The sequence below is a fragment of the Amphiura filiformis genome, chromosome 12, assembly GCF_039555335.1.
Source record: "Amphiura filiformis chromosome 12, Afil_fr2py, whole genome shotgun sequence".
NCBI classification, from domain to species: Eukaryota; Metazoa; Echinodermata; class Ophiuroidea; order Amphilepidida; family Amphiuridae; genus Amphiura; species Amphiura filiformis.
The window spans coordinates 457,952-484,683 of record NC_092639.1 but is presented as its reverse complement, the minus strand read 5'-3'; the positions used below and the strand labels follow the sequence as shown (position 1 = coordinate 484,683).

Below are 26,732 nucleotides of genomic sequence, written 5' to 3'. Positions count from 1 at the left end.
GGGTCGCAATTTTTTTTTTTTTTTTTTGGAATGATGATTTTACAGATTTGTTCAAAAATCAATGTTTTTCACTTAAAATTAATATTATATTGAAAGACTAGTCTTTAATTGATGTCTAACAGGTATCCAGAAGTCAAAATTGACAAATGTCCCTAATTGAAGAAGCATTATTTAATATTTGAGGGGATTTTTTTAAATCTGAAGGTTAAAAAAAAAAAAAAAAAATCCGACCGCCCGACCCAACTTTCCCATTTTTCCACTTGAGGGCAACACAACAATATTTTTTTTTTGGCCTTACTGATGAAGTCTTCCGATGGGAAGATGAAACGTCTAAAACGTGAGTAAATTATTGGACTTGTAATACATATATAATTTACCAATAGTATAATTTTGTAGTTTATTTATCACCCTGTTGCACATGAGTTGCATTCAAAATGTTCAGCCAATAAACTACTGTATACACTGTTATTTTTGTGAACACAATTTTTCACAATTTTGGGATTTTTGAAAATTGAGTGAGTTGTTCATTTATATAAAAACTGTATTTTTGCATATTGTTATTTTCAGGCTTGCATGTCCACTCGTGAAATTCATGAAAACTAATACCCTTGCGAAAAAATAACAGCATATAAAGTATTTTTCTGCTTTTAACACTGACGGCTCTACAAGAAATGTTTAATGACAAGTGGCTATACTTTATTTGACTTATAATTGGCTTTTTTTAAAAAAAACATAGCTGATTGATATAGAATCATTGCACGCAGATGAGCGCAGCACCTACGCTTGTTGACTGACACATGCATACATGTATGTGTATTTACATTGTATGCAAGCATAAGTTGGGACTTTATTGATGTGTGCAGTTTCAAAAACCAACTAATTTTTGCCAATTATAAGCAAACAAAGTATAGCATCTGCCTTCCTAAATTAGAATGGACTATTCCAGTTGAACCCATACACCCCTATGGCAGGCATGGCCTTTATCTTCAACACAGAGAGTGTGAATTTTAAATGGGGTTACCTAAATGGGCAACTCCATTTGAAATATACACCCTCTGTGTGGGTAATCTTTAAGGTCATGTCATCCATTCAAATGGAATAGCCCAAAGTCCTTGAGTTTACGACGCGAGTTGTAGCTCTATTAAATCGGATTCTATTCCATGCAAGACGCCCTCATCAGTTGATACCTCTTTTCGTACATCTACTGCCGAATCATTTGAAATTGCATCATCTGATAATCGCCTTTTACTGTGCACTATTGAATCTGCGACAACATTACTGTTGTTTTTGTTCCCATTTGCAACATTGTATCCGTACATCATTGCGTTATTATTCTCCGCATATGTGGAATGTCGGAAAACTTTATTGTGTTGAGTTCTTTCTTCTCGTAAAACAGGTGGCGCCCTCTGTTGTTGTTGATTATACAACTGTGAGTGTCCATTTTGATTTGAGTATTGGATAAATCTGTTATTATACACAATATTTTTAACAGGTGAATTTTGTTCATTTTTAGTGTTGCTGAGATCAGAGACTATACCCATGTCTTCACTTACTGTACTATTATTAGGGCTGCCATGTAATTGGCTCCCATTGGATATATAGGTTCCACCTGTTGGCCTATTACCCATTAGAAAGTTAGCACCAAATTCCGTTGGGTGAGATGCACCCATAGGATATGAGTACCTTTTGTTTCCTTCATTGGCACTGCGCTTTGGTTTAGGTTTTGTGGGCGGTGGTGGCGCTTTCCGACTAGGAGACACTTGCGCGCTTCTATGGTAACTCGATATTGAACTTTCTTTGGGCAGGTATACACTGTTTTTCAGGAAACTAGCATGTCCGTTTGGTAGTGAAGTTGTTCTTGCCTGTGCATGATGGTTAGGGACTAGTCTGATTGGCGATCCACGTTTCGGGGAATTTTGATCTTCAGTAACGACACCGTGTACTCGTCCAGCTGTTGGGCGGTCAAGGTTATTTGGAAGTAATGAGGTCAGTGATGGCTCTTGCCAATTTCTAGGTCGGTCATCTATGATGTCCGGTGTTTTGCTTATTTTACTCTCCCCATCGCTGCTGCCTCTCAATCCACCATCACTATCAAAATCAAGGCTTTCTTCTATCATGGACTCAAAAAATTCTATAGTAGATCGTTCTTCTTGTGTCATTGCATTTTCCACACCAGTTGATGGGGACGATGAGACAGTCTCTTCCACATCATGTGTGGGTGAAACAGACTCTTCCACATCAACTTCATCGATCTTTGTACTCATAACATCTCTTACTTGTTGCCTCAAACTTTGCATTGATTCTCTGATTTCAATATTTCTCATTTCTTGAGCTGTATTAGTGCTGGGTAGTAAACTAGCTGGTATGGAGTCCATGCTACGATCAATAAATCGTTCTTTGGGGTGGAAATCACGGCCGTACTCATACCAGAATGGATGTACGTCTACAGAATTCTGAAGGTGAGACGGTGGACCATGGAATGACATCTCAGGCTTATTACAGCGTGCACTGGGAAGCGTGCTTGAGATATAATCTGTAGCAGTTAACGTTTGATTAAAGTAACCCGGTACATCTTCCAAAGACTCCATGAATGCATGGCTGTGTAGTAACGATGACCGCTGACGGAGATCTTCTGATCGGGAGTGCGTACAACCCATGGTGACCAATGATTGGTGATGTCTAATGGTCAGTGACAGTGATGGACGATCTTCCACCTCTCACAGCAAGAGGCATTATCTGTATTCAGGAAAATAAAGATACAAAATGGCAAATTAATTTTAGAAGTACTTATATGTATAGGGAGATAGGGAGGTGGGAGGGGGTTTAAATGATCAATTTGTGACATGATACACTCAAACAAAAGTCGACAATTACCATTTCAGCATCTAAAGTACCTATGTTTACTGATGTTGAAATCCCCACATCCCTGGAATACTTGGTTGCAAAGTTATGAATTTTTATGTGTTCATTGAAAGATAGTCTAGAACTATAATGAGTAAAAAGTTGTTATGTTCATTTTCTTACATTTTTAATCCATATTTTTGCCTTGATCTAATCCAATCAGATCATGTCACAATGGTGTTACTTGTTTTTTTTTAAAAACAATCATGAACAATTACAATGTTAATAATTCACAGACCATACAATGTATGTGAAATTTACCCCACTTCTGCTTAGTTAGGCAGGGTACACATACATGTAGAATGTTGAAAGTGGAAGACATGCCCGGAAGACATGACCTTAATCTCCTACATGTACATGTACATATAGGGGTTGTAGATTTTAAATGGAATCCCCCATTCTGGTAAACCCACTTGAAATTCACACTCCCTGTGTGGAAGACTAAGGTCATGTCTCCCAATTATTGCACAGCTTCTAACCACATGTAAAAAAAATGTGGTGTTGTCTTTTTTAAAGCCAGTTCTTGTTTTAGACATAAAACAAAACATTGGCATATCGGGATTAATTATTTCTTACATGCACACAGAAAAGGAAATCTTTAATCAGGATAATCTTCCAGAAAATAGTTGATGAAGGTTCGACAAGAAATACAAGCTGAAGGATGAGCAAGGAAGAAAGACAAAAAGACAGGAAGGAAAATAAAATGGCCACGTACAGGCACCTGTGTGAAAGCTTGTTATTTACTCACTGAGAAGTAGGTCAACTTTAGGCAAGCAATTAATGTATTGTGTATGTTATGCAAAAATGTGAATGCGAAAGGTTTACACAAAATCAGGGCGGCAGTTGTAGAACTAGCCTGATTCCCAAAACCGTGACATCCCTCGGCTGAAATCAGATCATCATACAGGTATCAGAGTCCAGACCCTGTGCTAGACATTTGAAAACATTACACTAGGATCCACAATTTATGTTCATCTACATGTATCAGGGCAAAGTTCTTTATCCCCAATACATTTACACATTCATTGAATGACCTTTGAAAATTTGGGTACAAAAACTCATACTCTGCAACTTGAAGTCAAATTTTGCACTATGATTGTTTAATTGAGGTTATTAAACTATGCCATTGAGATGAGGCTATTGTGGTCCATAGTGTTACATGAAACAACTCCATGACCGGGGTGAGTTTAGGAATGTAAAGTACATTTATTATTGCCAAGCATTTAAAATGCATTCAACACCATGGAAAATACAATGCAAATGCTATAAATGGGTGGTTAAGTTCAAGTAATGCCTGGTTGAACAATAACAAGAACAGTCCTTAAAAGGGACATGCTCCCATGAATAATAAAAACACACATGACACACCTCAGTAATACTAACAACTTCAGTTATTTTTCAAAGCACATCAAGTTTTTCTTTCTTTTTTTATACAATATTCTTGCCAATATGATAGTGCTATAATCTCATGGAAAATTGGGCAGGTGTCCTGCAGATCATGACAACATAATTATTATGTGAAATTAGGTGCTCTGTAAATTATGCAGTTTTGAAAAGAAAGAAAAATTTTCAACATGTAAGTCATGTTTTCTCGTAAGAAATCCTCATTATTTCATTTTTTATACAGTAATCATTGCCAGAAAATGGCACTCACTCATGCTAATTCTTTTTTTAAATGAAGGATTAAAACTTCATAGTTCATCCCATTTCAAACTGTTCTTACATTCTCAATTAAACTGTATGAAAAATAAGATTGGGAACATAAAGACTATATGTGACACGATCTGGTCCATGGGGGCCAAAGGCGGCAAATATGAAATTGAGATAAAGGCAAAAATATGGAGTAAAAAACAATAAAATACATAAGAAAATAGACATCACAAAACTTCATAACTTTAGAACGAAGTATGCTAGACCTTTGGTGTTTTCAGTATATGATAGCCTAATGTATTTATACGGTTAAAATCATAGTAACTCAATTTTCAAAAATGCCTCCTTTGGCCCCCATGGACCAGATCATGTCACATATATGTAGTTTGCTGTTGGTTGAATATTTCCTGTTAACTAATAACTGCTCCTGTATTGGTTGGTATGTAAATTATACAATGCACTCTATGTTAAGATTATACAATGTACAATGCACTTTACAATGTTGAGATCTTGTCAAATTTGGCAGCAATTGACAAGGTAATATGTACATGTAAACAAGGGTAAAGCCACGATTTCTCTGTGATACGGAAAAATTTACAGAATTCGGGGTTCAAAATAGTGAAAAAAATGTCGAACTTTTGTGTTGATTTGCAAGATAAAACAAAGAAAAGTGATTATTTAGCATTAATCAACCATTCATACATACTCACGATATAACGACGTTTCTGATTGGATTTGCGCCCTTTTTTGCTGGTCATAAATACCGTTTATGACCAGTACGCAGGGCATAAACAAGCTGCGCCACGCAGCGTTGGAACCCAATTAACACGATCCACGATTTGCCAGTGTTGCGTGCACGCGCATGTCACGGCGCCCATCTCACGCGGAGCGCAAAAAGATGACGCGATCACGCTGCTGACTCTCGGCCGCTGACCTCATGCGCCGAGCTGACCCTGCAAGTAGGCCTACTCATTTTCTTCCAATTTATGAAGGAAAACGGTATGGAAATGTTATTTAAACTTGTAAACCCTTTTTATTTTCATCTGTTTTGAATTGCTGAGAATGTCGGTATGTATGAGCAGGGGTCATTCATAGGATTTGAGGCATGATCGCTGTTTATGCCTCGGCTCACGCCTCGGGCATAAACAGCGATCATGCCCTCAATCCTATGAATGAACCCCTAATTGATGATGCTCAATTTTAATGGCGATGTTGAGGGGAGACTACAGTAAAAAGGCACATGTAAGACAAAGTACACTTTTAAAACATGTTTGTTTTTGCTTTTCAGTGCTTTATATTGGAAAATGGAAAACCACAGAAATCATACAATTTGTAACACAGATGTTAAATTTTGTAACACAGAGAAATCATGGCTTTATACATGGTCACAGGAATTTGAACAAAGCGAGGGAGAAAGGAAGGAAAGAAGGAAGAAAATAAAGGAATGAAAGAAAGAAAGAAAGAAAGAAAGAAAGAATAAAAGAAAGAAAGAAAGAAAGAGAAAGAACGAACGAAAAGAACGAATGAACGAAAGAAAGAAAGAACGAAAGAAAGAAAGACTGCACAAGCTTCTTGCTGCTCTGAATAATATTTGTAGCTTTCCCCTTGAAAATGACCTTTCTCTATTTTATTTCAAATTTCTTTAGACTATAATAACAAAAACAAAACAAAAACAAATGATAAGGTCAATTGAAGTTGACAAAATTATTTGTTTGGAATCGATTGGGCGTGACCAGTACCTGATGACAGTGCACTCATTAATATACTGGTCTACATACATATAGTCAAATTATTCAGCAATCTGAGTTCCTTTGATTCTTTCTTATTGCCCGAGTCAATAAAAATAACAATTGCTTGGGATCAGCAATTTTCTCTGGTTAATTTCTTAAGGGCTGGGGTATGAACGTTTGGACAGTATTTATTGTGGGACATATAGAGCACATCAGACATATCGAATTGCATTCTGAATACGAAGAATGTCATTCTGATATCAAATAATTTTGATTTTTTGAAATTCGCAATTTAATACACATTTTATGGCAAATCATAAATTGATATTTTTGATATTTAACAGTACTTGAAGTAAACTTTATAAATCTGATGATTTATACTTACTAGCGGGATACCCGCGCTTCGCGCGGGTCCCCGCTAGATGAGTAAATGGGAGCGATCACTAAAACAGGAGGAATTACTGAAAAGGTAGAATCATTGAAAGGTAAATTTTATTTTTCTAAACCTGTCCCTTCTTGCATTTCCATTTTCTTTTCAGTTTATTCTGCACGGGCCTAGTTTGTTTCCATTAAAACAAAATGCTATTTAGCTTTTGATTTTCCGTTTCCATGTTATTTATCTATCTAGGCCTAACCCCATTCCCATTATTTTCTAAATCTATCCTTTCTTATAATGCTTTCCTTTATAGCTTCATTTTTATCAGCTGCTTAGCTTGTGATTTCCCGTTTCCTTCAGTAATTGTTATTTATTTTTCTTATTTTTCGTGATTAGTTTCTAATTTTAACTTCTTTTTTCCCTTAATTTTCCTGATTAGTTTCTTTCTTTCCCTCTTTAGTTTGCTCCCGTTTCATTTAGTTACTGTAATCATAACCTGTATTATAGGCCTACCCGTAGGCCTACCTTTTTTGTCTTCTTCTTTTTTTTTCTATTCATTTAGCTCCTTTCTTTCTCTTCAGTTTCTTTTGCATAGGTCTATTTTGTTCCCATGCTGCTTAGCTCGTGATTTCGCTTTCCATGTTATTCATTTATTGAGCCCTGCTTCCATGCATTATTTTATAAATCTACCATTTCTTACATTTCTCCTTTTAGTTTTGGCTTTTTTCTACATTTTGTTCCCATTTTTCATATTTCCTGCTTAGCTTGTGATTTCCCTTTGAATTTTATCTATTTAATTCTGTTCTCATTATTTTAGTTTTTTTTTACGTTATTTATTTATTTATTTATTTATTTATTTATTTATTTATTCTTTCATTTTTAGCTTCCTTCTTTCCTCTCGTATCCTCACGATTTTTATCATCTTGGCGGGTAATCTCTTAACCGAATCCAGTACCATGCATATAATCCACAACCCGACCCATCCATAGGCCTACCTTTTCAGTTTTGTCTTCCTTTCTTTTCTTTTCTATTTCTCTGGCACGGAAAGTTGGTCTGTGCATATTATGCACCCGTGCGTAAGCGTCACATTGCTCAGTACGCCGACGCACTAACGCCAACCCCATGCTGCCAGTTAGTTACGGTACGCGCTACCACTGAGTTTTGAAAACAAAAAATCCCGGGAAAATCCCCGGTTTTAACCATATTTTCACTGATTTTGAGGCCAATTCTTGGTCTTGACCGTTTTCAACCAAATAAAGTGCAATGCGTTCCCCGTATATTCCTCAATCTCCCGTATGAATGTGGCTGTAAAACTAAACGACGATTCATTATAGGCCTAGAATAAATAATAAAATTCACGCGACGTAGCCTTAATCTCTTGGCTGCCAACTTCGTGCAGTGGCGGAAAATGGGGTGCGTAGCTCATGCGTAGGGCTTAAAAGCTCGTAAGATCATTCTTAAAGCACGCGATGTTGTGCATCTAGATAGCCTGAATCATTTCTTGGCCACCTCGCAGTTGGCAGAAAACAGGGCAATGTTGCTCTGCGATGGTTTTTAATGGAAATATTATTACGCCGTTCACACTGTCCTTATTACCCACAATGCCACTGCATGCGATTTTGCATAGCAACACGACAGTTTTTATGTTATTCTCTTAGTTACCATCAATTTTTGCAAAATGAACCTCAGATGGTTTAATGGCAATATGTACCCGATCAATGTATTTAATAAATCAGAGCTGAAAGTGAAATCATCTCTGAGTCTATTCGCGCACAAGATTTAGCGACTTCCTTTTATTTATATAGATTGTTGGTTTATATAAAGGGTATAAAAACGTTTTAATAACGTTCTAAAAACACTTTTGAAAAATAGATGCACGATATATTAACATGTTATTATAGAGTTGACAAAGCATTTTTTGTACCTTTATAAATGCAAGTAATAGTAATAAATGGCCACTGCCTTAGCTGAAAACAACAACAACAAACGCATCGCGTTTTTCGTTCCAGACATGAACGCTTATTTCTCCGCGTCCGACCACCCGACCAAAATCACCTTGGATACGTGGCTTCACCTACTGCCATGGTTAGGGATGGGCAGTTACAGGTCTAGGTGGTATGTCTATGACCATAACCCCGCGCATAAGTTGGCTAAGCGCACGCTGCGGCACCCGTGCGCGCAAGTCAAGCGGCGCTGCGTCAGGTACGCCGACGCGCTAACGACGCTGTTTATGCTAGACATGTGGACGCTGCTTGGTTGGCATAGGCCGTAAACAAACTACCGCTATAAATTTGCCCGAAAAACTCACTTTTTACTTATTTTGAGGCCAATACTTGACCGTTTTCAACCAAATAAACTTTAAACACATTGTCGTCTATTCCTCGATTTCCCGTGTTAATTTGGCGACATTTGGATCGAAACTGACGGAGCTTTTGCGTGGACACACATACAACATTCCCCTATTTATAGTAAGATATGTAGGTGGGATGAAGTCGACGATCAATTGAAAATTTTGACCTTTTCAGTATTGAAGATATGGATTTTTTCCCAAAACACCAAAAAAATTAGGTCTTTTTGGGAAAAAAATCCATATCTTCAATATGAAAGGTCAAAATTTTCAATTGACCGTCGGTTTTCGTCCTGCTACATACACTTTAAGAATATGTCATTAGATTTATATCATTTACTTCGAGGATTGTTATATATCAAAAATTTGAAAAATATTGAATTTTTATAATTTGTCATAAAATTTGTATTATATTGTGATTTTCAAAAATGAAAATTATTTGATATCAGAAAGACATGCTTCAGATTCAGAATACAATTCGATAGGTCTGAGGTGCTCTCATGTCCCACAAAAAATACTGTCGAAACGCATAATAAACGCTCATTTTAGATCCCTTAAAGGCATCCAGTGAATAAAAATAAATTGAGAAGCAAAAAACAAATACAAAAAACATAAAACAACAACACCATCCCAGAGCCCTGTCTCCTTGAACCGAGGCTATAGATGTCACTCACTTTAGGCAATCCTTTATTTCTAGATGATTTGAAGATATTTAATTGAAGAGTTCATGCAAAAACAGACATCCATTTTTGAAATAAGTTGAAATAAAAATACATATGTATCAAGAAAATATGCTACAAGTGATGATAAAGTTTCAATTTCACTTTCAAACATTGGGATAAAGGGTGTCATTCAAAAGGCAATTGCCTAGAAACTCAAAAAGTTTTAAAATGGTGTTTTTCAGCTTTTAAAAATGAAATACCGTATTCGTCCGAGTATAGTCCCATGTTCGAGTATAATCCCACCCCCCATTTTTTTTTTTTTTTTTTAAATTGTAAAAAAAAAAATAAAAAAATTTTTTTTTTTTTTTAAGTTTTTTTTTTTTCGGTTTTGGAGTGTCCCTGAACCTAGACCTAGATGCTAGGATCATTCATGGTTGACCTAAAAAATAAAAATAAATAAAAATTCAAGATATTTTGTATTTTTAATATGAAAATTGATAATTTGTATTCATGTCATACTCTATTAATGATTTCAAAATGCATTGAATTTGAATGCATTTTGAAATCATTAACAGAGTATGACATGAAAACAAAGTATCAATTTTCATATTAAAATACAAAATATCTTGGAAATTTTTTTTTTTTTTTTTAGGTCAACCATGAATGATCCTAGCATCTAGGTCTAGGTCCAGGACACTCCAAAACCGAAAAATAAAAAAAAAAAAAAAAAAAAAAAAAAAAAAAAAATTCGAAAATAATCCCACCCCCAAAAAAATTTTCACATAAAAAACGGGTGGGACTATACTCGGACCAATACGGTAGTAGCGAAGTTGTTCTTGCTTGCATGCATGAAATGTTTTTTACGGTAGCTTTGAATGTGGATATTTTTTATACAATTTTTGAATGTTTTTTTTATTATTACAGTACCGTACTTTGTATGTGCAATAGGAATGTGTATTTTTAGATGTTTGCTGAGGAATAAAATGAACTGCTTGAATGCCAAGCCAGTGAGTATCCATTAACACTGTACATCAAGTGTTTGCAGCTAGCTAGCCTGATATTCAAGCAGTAATTCTCTCTGCATATTTACAATGCTAGATAAGTGCTTACATCTTATACAATATGAGGGTTTGGGACCAGAAGGACAGTCCTAAAGATAACCAATAGCTGCCCCATAGATATTTCTGCATTCTATAGTGTAGTTTGTACACATCTAACAGTATGACACCTAGAGCAGCTATTGCAGATAGGACTTTCTTGCCCTAAACCCTGATGTCTACTTTAAATATCTCCTATAATTTTATGCTAAATATACATACTGTGGGATCTGCAATAGCTGGCAGGTGTTATATTTTTAGATTGTGTACAATATAGAATGCAGAAGTTGTCAAATGTCTATGGGCAGCTATTGCATATTCTAATCCCTCCAATTTCCAATCCTCTTTCAAGGTTTCTGCATTTACACTTCTTACTTTGAAGATCATGTCATTTGGAATATAAATTTACAAGATATTCGCGCACAAGATTTAGCGACTTCCTTTTATTTATATAGATTGTTGGTTTATATAAAGGGTATAAAAACGTTTTAATAACGTTCTAAAAACACTTTTGAAAAATAGATGCACGATATATTAACATGTTATTATAGAGTTGACAAAGCATTTTTTGTACCTTTATAAATGCAAGTAATAGTAATAAATGGCCACTGCCTTAGCTGAAAACAACAACAACAAACGCATCGCGTTTTTCGTTCCAGACATGAACGCTTATTTCTCCGCGTCCGACCACCCGACCAAAATCACCTTGGATACGTGGCTTCACCTACTGCCATGGTTAGGGATGGGCAGTTACAGGTCTAGGTGGTATGTCTATGACCATAACCCCGTGCATAAGTTGGCTAAGCGCACGCGGCTGCACCCGTCGCGTGCAAGTCAAGCGGCGTCAGCGTCGTACGCCGACGCGTTAACGACGCTGGTTTATGCTAGACATGTGGACGCGTTGGTTGGCATAGGCCGTAAACACACTACCGCTATAAATTTGCCCGAAAAACTCACTTTTTACTTATTTTGAGGCCAATACTTGACCGTTGTCAACCAAATCAACTGTAAGCGCATTGTCGTCTATTCCTCGATTTCCCGTGTTAATTTGGCGACATTTGGATCGAAACTGACGGAGCTTTTGCGTGGACACACATACAACATTCCCCTATTTATAGTAAGATATGTAGGTGGGATGAAAAGCCAGCAATCAATAGAAAATTTTGACCTTTCGTATTGAAGATATGGATTTTTTTCCCAAAACACCAAAAAAAATTAGGTCTTTTGGGAAAAAAATCCATATCTTCAATATGAAAGGTCAAAATTTTCAATTGACCGTCGGCTTTTTCGTCCTGCTACATACACTTTAAGAATATGTCATTAGATTTATATCATTTACTTTGAGGATTGTTATATATCAAAAATTTGAAAAATATTGAATTTTTATAATTTGTCATAAAATTTGTATTATATTGTGATTTTCAAAAATGAAAATTATTTGATATCAGAAAGACATGCTTCAGATTCAGAATACAATTCGATAGGTCTGAGGTGCTCTCATGTCCCACAAAAAATACTGTCGAAACATAATAAACGCTCATTTTAGATCCCTTAAAGGCATCCAGTGAATAAAAATAAATTGAGAAGCAAAAACAAATACAAAAACATAAAACAACAACACCATCCCAGAGCCCTGTCTCCTTGAACCGAGGCTATAGATGTCACTCACTTTAGGCAATCCTTTATTTCTAGATGATTTGAAGATATTTAATTGAAGAGTTCATGCAAAAACAGACATCCATTTTTGAAATAAGTTGAAATAAAAATACATATGTATCAAGAAAATATGCTACAAGTGATGATAAAGTTTCAATTTCACTTTCAAACATTGGGATAAAGGGTGTCATTCAAAAGGCAATTGCCTAGAAACTCAAAAAAGTTTTAAAATGGTGTTTTTCAGCTTTTAAAAATGAAATACCGTATTCGTCCGAGTATAGTCCCATGTTCGAGTATAATCCCACCCCCCATTTTTCGAAAAATTTCAGAAATTGTAAAAAAAAAAATTTTTTTTTTTTAAGTTTTTTTTTTTTTTTTTTGAGTGTCCCTGAACCTAGACCTAGATGCTAGGATCATTCATGGTTGATCTAAAACAAAATTTTAAAAAAATTCAAGATATTTTGTATTTTTAATATGAAAATTGATAATTTGTATTCATGTCATACTCTATTAATGATTTCAAAATGCATTGAATTTGAATGCATTTTGAAATCATTAACAGAGTATGACATGAAAACAAAGTATCAATTTTCATATTAAAAATACAAAATATCTTGGAAATTTTTTTTTTTTTTTTTAGGTCAACCATGAATGATCCTAGCATCTAGGTCTAGGTCCAGGACACTCCAAACCGAAAAATAAACTTTAAAAAAAAAAAAAAAAAAAAAAATTTTTTTTTTAAATTGAGTATAATCCCACCCCCAATTGTGAAAAATTTTCACATAAAAAACGGGTGGGACTATACTCGGACCAATACGGTAGTAGCGAAGTTGTTCTTGCTTGCATGCATGAAATGTTTTTTACGGTAGCTTTGAATGTGGATATTTTTATACAATTTTGAATGTTTTTTTATTATTACAGTACCGCACTTTGTATGTGCAATAGGAATGTGTATTTTTAGATGTTTGCTGAGGAATAAAATGAACTGCTTGAATGCCAAGCCAGTGAGTATCCATTAACACTGTACATCAAGTGTTTGCAGCTAGCTAGCCTGATATTCAAGCAGTAATTCTCTCTGCATATTTACAATGCTAGATAAGTGCTTACATCTTATACAATATGAGGGTTTGGGACCAGAAGGACAGTCCTAAAGATAACCAATAGCTGCCCCATAGATATTTCTGCATTCTATAGTGTAGTTTGTACACATCTAACAGTATGACACCTAGAGCAGCTATTGCAGATAGGACTTTCTTGCCCTAAACCCTGATGTCTACTTTAAATATCTCCTATAATTTTATGCTAAATATACATACTGTGGGATCTGCAATAGCTGGCAGGTGTTATATTTTTAGATTGTGTACAATATAGAATGCAGAAGTTGTCAAATGTCTATGGGCAGCTATTGCATATTCTAATCCCTCCAATTTCCAATCCTCTTTCAAGGTTTCTGCATTTACACTTCTTACTTTGAAGATCATGTCATTTGGAATATAAATTTACAAGATTGCTTGTATTCATGCATTTCTATCTTTTTGGCAAAGTCATCCATTTGGTCAGTAACTAGTACATGTAGTACAAATGAAAATACAAATACAAACATCAGGACAAGACAAGACATTACAAAAAAAATAAGATGTGAACAGGAGTCAAAGAATAATTACTGGTAAACCAGTTTAGAAACTAACTCCAATTTCTATGAAACTTGGCTGGGAGGTTCCTTTTATCAAGTAGTATTTTATACATGAAGTTAGACATTCAAATTATTTTAGGAACCCAATAAAACTTCAAAAATATACGTATAAGGTTTGGAAATTTCCATTGTAAATGACACTTGATGTTAAAGATTTTCAAAACTGCAATTACAAACATAGCAAAACATGGTATAAAATTTAACTTATATCTGTTGGCTTACTTTGGAAATTTGGAATGGAATTTCACATGTATTCCAGCTTTCATTTCATAATTTTCTGAGCTTATGTAAAACACATTTTTTCTTAGATTTTAACCAAAATGTTATGGCAATGTCAAATTTTTTATTATAAATCAAAAGGTTTAAGCCTTGAAACATTATTTTACTGGAATTTAAGTTTCTATGCACATGATTTCAGTAAACAGAAACATATTTTAAAAGTGGTTTGAAATTTTGACCCTAAAAATCAAAAGTTACACCCTTTACCGTGAAAATGACCATACGAAACAGCATCTGGGCCAAAAAAGTGCATTTAATCGACAGACCTAATAAACCTGTGACGTCTGCGCGACGTCACAGGTCTATACATGTATAGGCCTACAGGTAGCCGGGTATAGCCCCTTCATCTGGCCAGACGCCACCAACGGCATCTATCTCTAGTTACGAAAAACTCTGGGTACAAAAAAATCGGTTGACATGAGAGGCGTTTGATGCACCCTATTCTCCACTGTAGACAAGTGACTTGAGGATCTAAATGCTACATTTTGATAAATATATTGGATTCACAAGCTCTTTTACATGTTTATATTTGCACAAGCTAGCTGAACAGTTTGTTTCGGAGACTGCAAAAGAGTTAACAGAAACCCAACTCTATGAAGTCAAGATTTTATAAAAAATTTAAAGCTTGCAAACCAGCTACATGTAATTTTTGTTACCCATTTCAAGTTTAAGGTAGTATTATCGGCTACGGTGTCATGCACAGATTTGGTTGAAAATGATACAGGATGTGTAGTTGGGTGAGAAAAACTTGCCTGCCAATTTTTAATTTTTGCCAACAAAGCGTTTTTGAGTTATGCCATTTTTTATCATTAAGAAACCCCATTGACTTTGTACATAAAGTGGTTTTGACACTAAGCCTCGTTCACTAAAATTGGTAAATATTTGAAAATGGATACTATGTTTAAATATTATTTTTCTCCTTTATATCCCCTTTATAGAACTGCTTTTTGGATCTTTTTATTACAAAAATGTTACCAAATAATTTTAGTGACTTTTTTCCAATATATTGGCCAGTAATAAAGGGGATATTTGAAGGTAATGTTAGTACTTGCTCAAATTTTCTTGATTTGATCTAGAAACACTGAATGACCCAATTTCATAATTATTGTCTGAGCTAACCATAGGGCCAATTTTAACAAACAAGGTGTCATATATGAAAGGTTATTAAATTTAGAAACTTTTCTCGCCAGCTTTTTTTAATAAAGTATTTCTATTTTAAGTTATGGGTGTTTCTAGATTTCCCTAATTTAAAATGGAAAAAATCATTTTCTCAAAAAATAAACACTTTATCAAAAAAATCTGGCGAGAGAATTTAGATATTAGGCTTATTAACCACCCCTCAAACTTTGGAAACCATATCACATTCCCTCTGGGCTAGCAATAATTATTTGTAGAAAAAATTAGGGAATTTTCACAAAATAAAGAAAAACATAAGAAATGTTTCAATTTTCATGAAACATTAAAATAAGTGGAGTAAAGTCTTATCCTAAATTGGTTATACATTTGATGTGGATACATAATTCTGATTTGATATAGTGGCTATTTTCCTGCATGGGCCTATTATCCGAGGCTCCTACCTTAAGGGCAGAGTAATGGGAGCTTCATTATTTCTGAATCGTAAATTCGTATACCCAAAGTATATAAAACTATACATTTTTGGAAAAGAAATGAGTCAAGGAATCCCATGGTGACGTCAGATTTGTTCAAAAATCTCAAGTTTTTGAAAAAATCACAAAAATTTACTTTTTTACCCCAATTTTTTTGTGACAATTTAGAAAAAAATCCGTTCGGAGTAAAAAAAATTCAGTTAGCTTTTCATGAAGAAGAGACATGAACTTAGGGAAGGTTTTTTTATTTTTTTGAAATTTGTCTCTTTTTTTTTGAAATATTGAAAAAAACATGTGAAAAAAGCCAAAATTGCACATAATAGTGTATAGGCCTATTTTTGTTTTAAAAAACAAATATTTTGAAAAAATGAAAAAACCTTCCCTAGACTTTGATGTACTCTAAAGGATAGTGCAAAAAGTTTACCCTTTGCTTGCATATTTTTCGATATAGGGCCCATATGTGTTACACTTATGGTCGCATGTCATGAATTGGTCATCTTTTGTGTAACATGATGTAAAATGAGAAAAATATCACCAATTTTGATTCAATTCAACACAACTTTTAATGAATACATTTTAGACCATTATAAGTATATATTTCTGGAAAGCTTATATTACAAGGATACCAAATCAACAAAGCATAACATCATTATACAGGGTGGGTGAGAAATATACAGGGTGGAACAACAACAAAATTAGCATCTTTCTTGTCATGGTGAACCCCATATTTGTCCTTTTCTGAAAGCTATGTAGTTCAAAATAAATATGGATTCAGAAAGACATTGCATGGGTCCTTCAAACAAATTAGGAAGAAAGAGTTAAGTTTCCCTTGCGTTAAACATACAGGGTGGTCCAAAATTGTAAAATAATAGTCCCAAACAGAAATGTTTGGTAGACTCATAACCGGTGCGATCTTACCTTTCCGATGTTGATTAAGATACTTCTTGCATCGATCCCGAGATGCGGAAAAAACCAATAGTCATTTTGTCCCACATAAATGAATAAATAACAAAAACCCCGATCCCCGGTGGACTCACCCAAAAGGTGACGTCACACCATATGATCGCCCCTTATCCGACTTGGGATCCCCTACTCGGACCAAACTTGTAGGGGGTGGCCGGGGTCCGGGATAATCAACATCGGAAAGGTAAGATCGCACCGGTTATGAGTCTACCAAACATTTCTGTTTGGGACTAGACTCAGTACACCGGTCGATCTTACCGCTTCCGATGTTGATTAAGATACTTCTTGCATCAACATCTGAAAGATCGATCTAGCAAGTAACCGACGGATGGAGGTACAAGATTGGTCAGCATCTGATCAGGGATCGGGAGCGGTAACGATGGTTTTCGCGAGGTCAGAAAATATTTTCCCCAACGGTCGGGAAACAAAAAGACCACGCGATCACAGACATAAACCTCCTTACTTAATAAGTTTGGTGGTTAAGAATAGCGACACTGGTTCTTACCATGCTGAGTATTCTGTATAGTCTGAAAACCTGGTACCCGTACACCACCGTATTATGATCGCCCGAACAATGTCCCGGTAAACCTCCCGCCCCGTCTCTGATTACTAGCGTAAACGGAAGTATCGTAGAGAAGGGCGAAGGTGGCTTCCGGGACACCGCCTGCTAGATCTCCTCAAGGGACAACCGAACGGTATACCCAAGATGATGAGATAGCTTCGTCGAGTGGGTCGTGGGACGCGAAACCTTCGCGATCCCCGGACCCCACCAACACCTGGACCAGCCATTGCGACAGCGGCTGGACCGAAAGGCTCTGTAAGGGTGATGAATGCGGTCGTGAGTCCTCGCAAGGCTTGTGTTCGGAAGAAATAGTGCTGCAGCGCCTTATCGGACACCCCAGCCTATCTTTGGCTTCAGCCGAACCTTGCCCAACCCTGGGGATTGGAGAGGGACGAATGTCGGTATGCACCGCGCCCCTTCGTAGTCACGAGAACAGAGCGCCGAAACAGTGTCGCTCCAGTGTTTGTGAACACGGAAGCTAACCTCGAGACCGTGTGCAACTCAGCACCGCCGTCCCGAAGCCAACGCCAAACCGGAAAGCCATCTTGAGAGTTACGATTTAAGCGCGCTTTTGACGGAAGGTCAAAAGGGTGACCCTTAAAGTAATCTAAGACTGTGTTGGGATCCCTTAGGAGGATCACTTTCCTTTTTAGGTAGACACTGCTGAACATACCGTCGAGGCGTAGACTAATAAGGTAACCATCGGCTATGATAGTCGAATTCGCCTCAAACCTCGGTGAATGGAGAGGACAGCTGACTTATAGCTGGCCCAAGTGGCCCGCTGAAGTCTTGCTTGGAACTTTTCTGTCAGAAACTCCGAACTAGCAGCACAGAGGCTCTAGCGGAAGAGCTATTTGTCTCATTGCACCAAGCGTAGTATGGAGCCAGACTCTGGCTATACGTACGAAGGGTAGACTTCCGTCTAGCCCCGGCGATGAGAAAAACAGCTTCTGATGAAAAGTATTCCTCCGCTGCGTGTTCCCTGGTAAGGGCCATGCAGCTAACTGCAGGTGCTCTAGTGATAGACTGGGTACCTCCGCTCCGGGCATCCGGAGTAGATCTGGTACCTCGGGAGTGCCAGCGGCCTTGCCGCTAGCAGAATGACAATGCAGTCTTCCCACCCGATCTAGGCCACCACCCTCATGAGTAGTGAGATCGGAGGGACTGCATAAGCTGTCATCCCTCCCCAGTCTATGGACAGAGCGTCCACGGTGAATGCTTGGGGGTCCGCGACCCTTGAGCAGTACACGGCAGTGGATGATTGCGATGAGATGCGAACAGATCTTTCGAGGGGTGGTACATCCCCTTGAAGATCGCCTGAGCGACCTGGAGCAAGGGACCATTCTGCTGGTCCCGACACCCTTCCTCGTGACAGATTGTGCGCGAGGATGCTGGTGACGCCAGCGATGTGTATCGCTCTCATCGTAATCTGCCTGAACTTGCACCACCCTATCAGGTGTCGTGCATGCAGGCTCAATCGTGGTGGCCCGGAGTCCCCTTGTCTGTTGGGGTAGGCTACCACGGTTGTGTTATCCGTCAGGACAACGGTATGTGATTCCACGATCACCTCCTCGTAAGCGAGGGAGGTTGATGTGAAACTCTGTCTCTATGGCCCCCATAGGCCCGAGACGGAGTCTCCGTGGATGTGGACCCCCAGCCCCGCTTTTGACGCTATGGTCGCGTCACTACGTGACATACCGGGGTGCAGGAAACCTGACACCCTGGGTCAAATTGGGCTGATGGGTCCACCACCAGAGTTCCTCTCGCTGCGATCTCCGACAACGGAACCGCGAGGGATATTGGTGACGACTGGGCCTGCAAGCAGGCTAGAAGGTGTAGTTGGGTAAGCCTAACGTAGGAACGGCAGTACAGTACGAGGTCTACCATACTGGCCATTAGGCCTACCACCTTCATCCATGCCACAGCGGGTTTTGCCCGAGACTCGGCCAAGAGTCAGGCACACCGCACCATGTTCGTCACCCGCTCGGGTGAGAGCACCGCGAACCCCTCCGTGAGGGTGATCTGGGCCCCTACAAATAGTGGTGTCATGCGTCGGGACCACGCTGGACTTTTTGAGCTGATCAAAAATCCAGGGTCCCGCACCCTCACGGACTATCAACCCCATGAGACCCGTAGTCTTCAGTGGAGTGCGTCCGTATAATCTCCCTGCGCCCCGGACGCAACAGCGGTTGAGCGCCCTGTGCGGCAGGTGCGCTGCCACCGCTCTGACCAAGAGTGTTAAACACCCTGGGAGAGATGGACAGGCGGATGGCGGTATCAAAACTGGTAATTTTGATCCTGTACCTAGAAGCGCAGATGCCTCCGATCTTGAGAGGCGCGATTGGCATATGCAGATAGGCGTCCGAGAGATCTAGCGATGTTGTTCCCATGCCCCTGATGGGGCAGGCTAGCACCGAGGCGAGAGTCCCCATTCTGAACCTCTTGGGCCTGAAGAACGTGTTCAACAGCCTGCGGTTCCGGATGGGGCTCCCGTCGCCGGTCTTCCTTGGAGCCAATGGCTCCAAGATCACCCGTAGAACGGGGGTAGACCGGGACAATCGCCCGCTTCGTGAGAAGCTGTGTGATCCCTGTCAGTAGTGCCCGACGCTGGGGGCCGTCTGACGGCACTACTGTGGACCTCTGAAATGTGCAGATGAATGTGGGGAGACTGGGTTGCCAGTCTGTAACCCCCCACTCACCACTGACCATACCCAGGCGCTCAAAGAGATGGTTTCCCACCTCTGGGTGAAAGCCATAAGCGGTCGCCCACTGGGAGATCCCCCTGTGGAAAAACCGCTGAGCCCCCCAGGAATGCTCTGCCTAGCTTCCCTTGGAAGAGCGCTTGCTCTTCTTCGGGGCTTGCCAGCTGTTCCTGTGCTACCCTTGCGCCTCCCAGAACTGGGTGCTGCAGAGGTAGTGGGCTCGGGTACTGTTGGTGGTGCACGGCCTGCTGAAGTCGGAGCTCCTACCCATGGTAAGGGCAGTTTCCGACCTCTTCAGAGTGCTCCCGTTGGTAGCTTCTTTGCACGGTCCTCCACCGTGCGCAGAAGCATCCAAAGAGAAAAAGGACCCTGCCTTTCCATCGCGTTGAGCGATTGGAGTGGCAGGCCCCTCCCCGGGCGCTGAGTGGACACCCTATGGGCTAGGCCCATGGAGCTCTCGTTGAGGCTAGCTGTTAGCACCGCTAATAGGCTCACCTCGCGGAAGAGCTCAGATGTTGTCTGAGCGTGATACGCTTGACGACATCTGGGTCCCTCTCGGATCCCCTCAGGTAGGTCCCGTGGTCCTCCCGCGTTACACGCAGAGGAAGCGTGCAAGCACGCGGCGTCATAGCTCTACTGAGCTCGACAGCCCTACGATATCTACCCGTGAGGTTTGCCGGGAATGAGAGTGCAGGCGTCCCCTGTGAGGAAGCAGCAGCTGAGCATCCTACTGAAAGGATCCCTGGTCCTCCTCCATGGACTCCCCCTTAGGGGGTGTCCGGAGGAAGATCAGTGTGTTGCTCCCCTCGCGGGGCAGCGGGGGAAGGAGATTGTAGTGATGTCACTACCGTACTCAGCTTCCGACTCCTTTCCCTCGCCCACAGTATCCGTATTATGCTCCGATGATGACGGTAACTGAGGACGGGCATCTGAAAGCGGGTAAGAAGGCATAACCACTGTGTGGCTCGCCGACTACCTGCCAGCAGAAGAGGGAGTACTCCCGCAAGACCCTGAGGTATCCGCCATGGCACCACTGGGTCCGCATGCTCTCGCAGCCGTCGTCCTAGCGCTTAGCAGCACGGGCCTACCCTGATCAAGATCTGGGTTAGCCCCATGCCGGCTGGCCTGGTCAACAGCTGATGTTGGTACTGCGTGGCCATCGCTGGCGACACTTGCCACGGTGCTAGGCAGTGGAAGAAACACCCTGCGGCGGGTACCACGGGGCATACCCAGCCGGCAGCTGACCCTGAAAGGATCCGCCACCAGGGTAACCCCATGGTACTGCAGTACCAGCACCGCCTCCCCTTGTTGCCACAGAGACTGTGGCGACTAAAGCGAGTGCTGCGGTACCGGTGCGGTATCAGCGTGGGTACCCGTGAGGTTCCCAACTGTGGACCGCTGTACCCTCGCCACACTGCGTTCCCTGTTTGGGGGATCAAGCTGTGTGCTGGCGTGGTATCGGTGCGCTACGAGTATGGGTACCCGTGAGGGCTCCGGCTGTGTACCACTGTACCCATGCCTCACTGCGTTCCCCGCAAGGGATCAAGCCGTGTGTATGGGTACCCGCTATACCGGCTGTCCCTTGGCTAGAGGGCGCTTGCCTAGTACCACGGGGAGCTGAGCGGGCATACCCCCCATCAATCACCTCGCCACCTGAATAGGCAGCGTCAATCAATGGAGCTATGCCCTGTTGATTTGACAGTGATCAATCAAGAGAGGGTAATTGACCCATTGACGCTAATGGATCACCCACGCCCGCTGGCTCTCGAGGACATAAGTGGGTTGTTGATCAGCTAGGCTGTTCAAGCTACTTACTGTACCCTCTAGAGCTTCGCCCAAGGTCGCTGTGTGTGGCGGACCACTCACGGCAGCTATGGGCGGGTGCATAGCGGCTACCACTGAAGTCAAGCCGTAGCTCGTCTTTGTAGCTGCCACCGAATGCACCTGGGTCGCTGTCCCGTGAGAGACTGCGAGCCCAACCCCTGAATAATCGCCAGCCAGTCCCTGTGGACAGCCAGCAGCTATTCTAGGGCCCAGGGTATCACTCGGCGGTCCCGCCATGGAACGCTGCCGTGACAACCCCAGTTGGTTCTGCTAAGACTACACCCACAGCGTTAGCCGCGGTATCGTCTCTGCTGAACCCATGCATGCTAGGGTTCAACCCAGGCAAGCCCGGGGTACCCTTGCATGCTGCCCGTCGCTGGCTACTACTGTGGCTGTTTGAGCCCGTAGATATGCCTGCAACAGACGGGTGTCCTCCTGCTAAAAACCCGTGAGGATTTTCGCTAGAGGACTGGTATCCTCCTGCTACAAAACCCGCTAGGGTTTTCGCTGGTGGTTACCGCTCTGCTGCCTGCTACTTTGCTACGACGTATAGTCAGTGCTTTCGCTGGCTGCTGTGCCTTTGGACGGGCGAGCAGACCCCGCAGGAACCGCCTGCTTGTCCGGGGACCGGCGCCCCCTTAAGAAGACCTGCCATGACCCATAGGGGCTGTCACAGCAGAATCTACCGTGTCGACTGGTATCCTCCTGCTGCAAAACCCGCTAGGGTTTTCGCTGGTGGTTACCGCTCTGCTGCCTGCTACTTTGCTCCGACGTATAGTCAGTGCTTTCGCTGGCTGCTGAGCCTTTGGACGCCGCTTAGCAGTCCCGAAGGAACCGCCTGCTTGTCCGGGGACCGGAGCCCCCTTAAGCAGACCTGCCATGACCCATAGGGGCTGTCACAGCAGAATCCACCGTGACGACCTTACCAGTGCCCTTGGTAGATTTCTTCTTCGTCTTATGGCGATGACGGAGCCTATCCCAATCGTCAAGCTGGAACTCGGAGAGTCCTAAGCAAAAGAAAGACATCTAGAAGATCGTGAGCACTCCCTGTGGGTGAAACAGAGCGGGTGTGGGTCCCGCTCCGTCACCAGGGAAGGGCAAGCCCGACAGGGCCGAGGCGAAGCGAGGAGAAAAGGGAGGGGGCACTACCCCCCAACACGCGACTCAAGCCCAGTAAGCAAACCTGAGCACGGAGGCTGGTCGCTAACGTTAGTGGTAAAGTAAGGACTGGCTAACTTTATTACTAAAATGTCAGACGGGTCCCTACCAATCCCCACCGTATGAATATCTGATTAACTCGTCTTTATTGGACGGTAATGAAGACATAACGATAGAGTAATCACCCTAACATAGCAACAATAACCTACCGTACATGAAATACAATGTGTATGTACAAACATCTATTGTAACTTACAGGCTGCAATGGTTGTTTTACGTGGGAAACAAAAGGAATGGCGTCAACGAGCGGCCATTTTGAATTGCTCGTGTGTCCCGTATACAAACGGAGGCACGATATGTAGCTAAGTTTTGGATCGTTTTTTGTCACTTTTTCGCCAGAAAATGCCGTCAAAACTATCCTCAGCCGAACAATACCGGTTTGGTTTTACCTAAGGTGTGAAACTACAACCGTATATCTCGCCTTTGGTCGAGAAATTGATACACAGTGCTATGAACAATCGATAGGCACGTCTGTGTCAGTCGGAGACCAAGGAGGATAAGGACGATCATATGGTGTGACGTCACCTTTTGGGTGAGTCCACCGGGGATCGGGGTTTTTGTTATTTATTCATTTATGTGGGACAAAATGACTATTGGTTTTTCCGCATCTCGGGATCGATGCAAGAAGTATCTTAATCAACATCGGAAACGGTAAGATCGACCGGTGTACTGAGTCTTTCACAATTTTTATGACATTTTTCAATCAAAACTTTTTTCCTCCATTTCTGGCACTAAAACTAATAGCATAATTGAATTCCTCATCAAATTTCCTTAAAAATATGTGTTCTTTTGAATAAGCAGGGTGACTCGGGCAAGAGATAGTCCATTTAGAAATGTCGGAGCATAGTATGCACACTTTGTACAGTAACATATAGGGAAAATTGTCTTAATTAGCATTTAATTAGGGAATTAATTGGTTACATCTTTTGTTACAGTTGATGTACTATGGGGTAGATCTACAATCCAGGATGATATATGTGCAATTTGAGGTCCATGCTAGTTGAAGTTTGCCATATTTTCACAATTTTGTGTATAACCCTATGGGGCTCTCCCGGCTCTCCCGAACCGGCTGCTCCATTGACACATCTTACATATTGAGGTATAAATCTCAAAGTACTTGTCCAATTGACTTGGGGTTTTTTGTATTTGAAAAAGAACATAATTATCTACAAAATGACACCACACTTTCTACAATAGGTATTATACTTTTAAAATAAACCTAACTTGAAGTGTGAAGAAAGCGTTTTCATGTTATGGCTGCTCCATTTTTGGGTGACCTATTTGTGACATGCGACCTTACAAATGGGCCCTACCCCGTAGATTTATCCTTTGCACATCTTGGCCCCAGAGGTCAAAGGTCACAGGCCCCAGGGGCCCAAATGTAAAAATACAAAGCATGCTGTTTCTCATCAAATGAAGCAGCCTCAGGGCCCAGAGTTAGTACACGGATAGCTCCAGGGCCCCAAATGTTAAAATAAGGGGCAACAGATTGACAAGGCTAGCTACATGTATAAAACTACAAGGACACTAGGGCTTATATGTGGCACATGTATGGGCCCTAAGTTGTAAATGTGCCTTTTGCCCATTTTGGCCCCAGATGGTTTAGGCTAGGGGCCCCAGAGGCCCAAATGTTAAAACAAAGGGCCGGTCGTTTCTCAGCAAATAAAGTAGCTACATGGTTTAGATTTGGTACACTAATTATATCAGCATTATAGGCTATGTATGTATACATGAACCCCATATGTGTCACATAATATGGGCCACATGGAAAATTGATAGTTTTCATGTCATACTCTATTTTATGATTTCAAAACGCATTGAATTTGAATGCATTTTGATATCATTAATAGAGTATGACATGAAAACTATGTATCAATTTTCATATTAAAATTACAAAACAATGTGCAAAATTCATTTTTTTAATTTTTTATAGGTCAACCATGATCCTAGCATTTAGGTCTAGGTCCAGAGACACTACAAAACCGAAAAAAAACTTTGAAAAAAAATTAAAAAAAAAAAAAAAAAAAAAAAAGGAATTTCCTGCCGGGTAATAGGATTATCGGGGGGACTCAATTCCCGACTCGCTCACACCCTTAGTACAAATATATAGCCTTCTAGTCTAATTTGAAACATGATTGGTGTAAAAATTCATAATATTTGTGATGTAACGCTAAGGGTGGCGAGTTCAAAACACACGGCCATAACACGTTTTAAGACACTTCGTTCGTGTATATGTTACGTGTAAAAGAAATATAATCAATCCACTTTCCGCATCAACAAATTCTTAGCACCATGGGGCATGATGGGAAGAGATATCGTGTGATATCAAATATTGGGCATTGGAATAGGGAACCCCTGAAGGTGTTGTATGTCTTCCCAGGATGCATTGCAGTTTATACACACAATTACATCACTGCATTGGAAAAACCTCAGTCGTCGCTGGTTTTCTGGGATGTGAATATTTTGTGTGGGTGTGTGTGTTTGGTGTTACTACTATCAATCGTCCTCAAACATCTTCCCATAATGCACTGTGTGTGACCCATCCTGTATAATGTTGTGTTGTGTATCACCATGAGAAACCAGTGTATTCATGTCAACTTCTAGAAGATTGCAGAAACGGAGATCTCCAAATTATTGTTTAACTACTTCTGGTAAGTTGATATACCATTTGAATCACTCCTGTGTAGTCAGCAAAATGATATTTGCACCTCAGTGTTGTTGTTCATGGTACAAAATGGGTAGCCTGTATTAAAAGGTAGGAATTTGTGAAATGCTGACAAATGTATCTAGATTCTAAATCTTCAAGTGCAGTTGTCTTAGTAGACTGCCTAACTGGCCTGTATCTCGTTTCGGCCAAAGTACGTCTGTAATACATACCTGTTTTTAATGACCTTGCAACAATGTTTCTATTGTCAGCAATAACAGCTTGCATTCACACTTTTGAGTTTATATGGTGAATTTTCGTACACATCATAAATAAGTGAAATCAGAATATCCTGAAAGGAATTTAGGTAACTAATTCAACGACACTGACCTCGCAACAGCTAATGTTTTCATGTAAACATGGCGTCATTAGACATTTTAGCCTACGTTTCAGATCCTACTATCGGATCGTTGAAACAACGAAACCTCAATCCCGCCTCATTCACGAATTCACTCACCTTCCTACACCACCAGTTGAAATAAAACTCGAAACATCCCGTGTTATTCCTCAAAACTACATGCACCTTCATTAATAAAAAATTGAAATCCTAGTAGAAATCCGTTATCGAAAATTGTTTGATATAAAACGTCACCAAAAGGAATTTTTCTGAAGAGTAGATACAGCGTGTCAAAATGGCGGCCGCAGTCGCATCCCCCAGCTTTGTATCGTGTACCCAGGTCACGGTATGTCTACGTGACGAACAGTCAAGGTCAGAGAACAGCGCAACCTGTCTGCTGTCATGACGTAATATAATGGCTCCG

At 40.5% G+C, this 26,732-nt stretch overlaps 2 protein-coding genes across 2 annotated transcripts in view; one reads left to right on the top strand and one right to left on the bottom strand.

The window, feature by feature from the left end:
• Positions 1-533: 533 nt before the first annotated feature.
• Positions 534-26,732, bottom strand: part of LOC140165611 (uncharacterized) — a 28,088-nt gene continuing 1,889 nt past the window's right edge. Inside the window, exon 2 of the mRNA XM_072188894.1 lies at positions 534-2,736. Coding sequence (XP_072044995.1) covers positions 1,119-2,657 — 1,539 coding nt within the window. The 5' untranslated portion in view covers positions 2,658-2,736 and the 3' untranslated portion in view covers positions 534-1,118. The remainder of the gene's footprint in view (positions 2,737-26,732) is intronic.
• The window catches only part of LOC140165612 (ubiquitin-conjugating enzyme E2 T-like), a 264,610-nt gene continuing 244,574 nt past the window's right edge, over positions 6,697-26,732 (top strand). Inside the window, exon 1 of the mRNA XM_072188897.1 lies at positions 6,697-6,766. Coding sequence (XP_072044998.1) covers positions 6,712-6,766 — 55 coding nt within the window. The 5' untranslated portion in view covers positions 6,697-6,711. The remainder of the gene's footprint in view (positions 6,767-26,732) is intronic.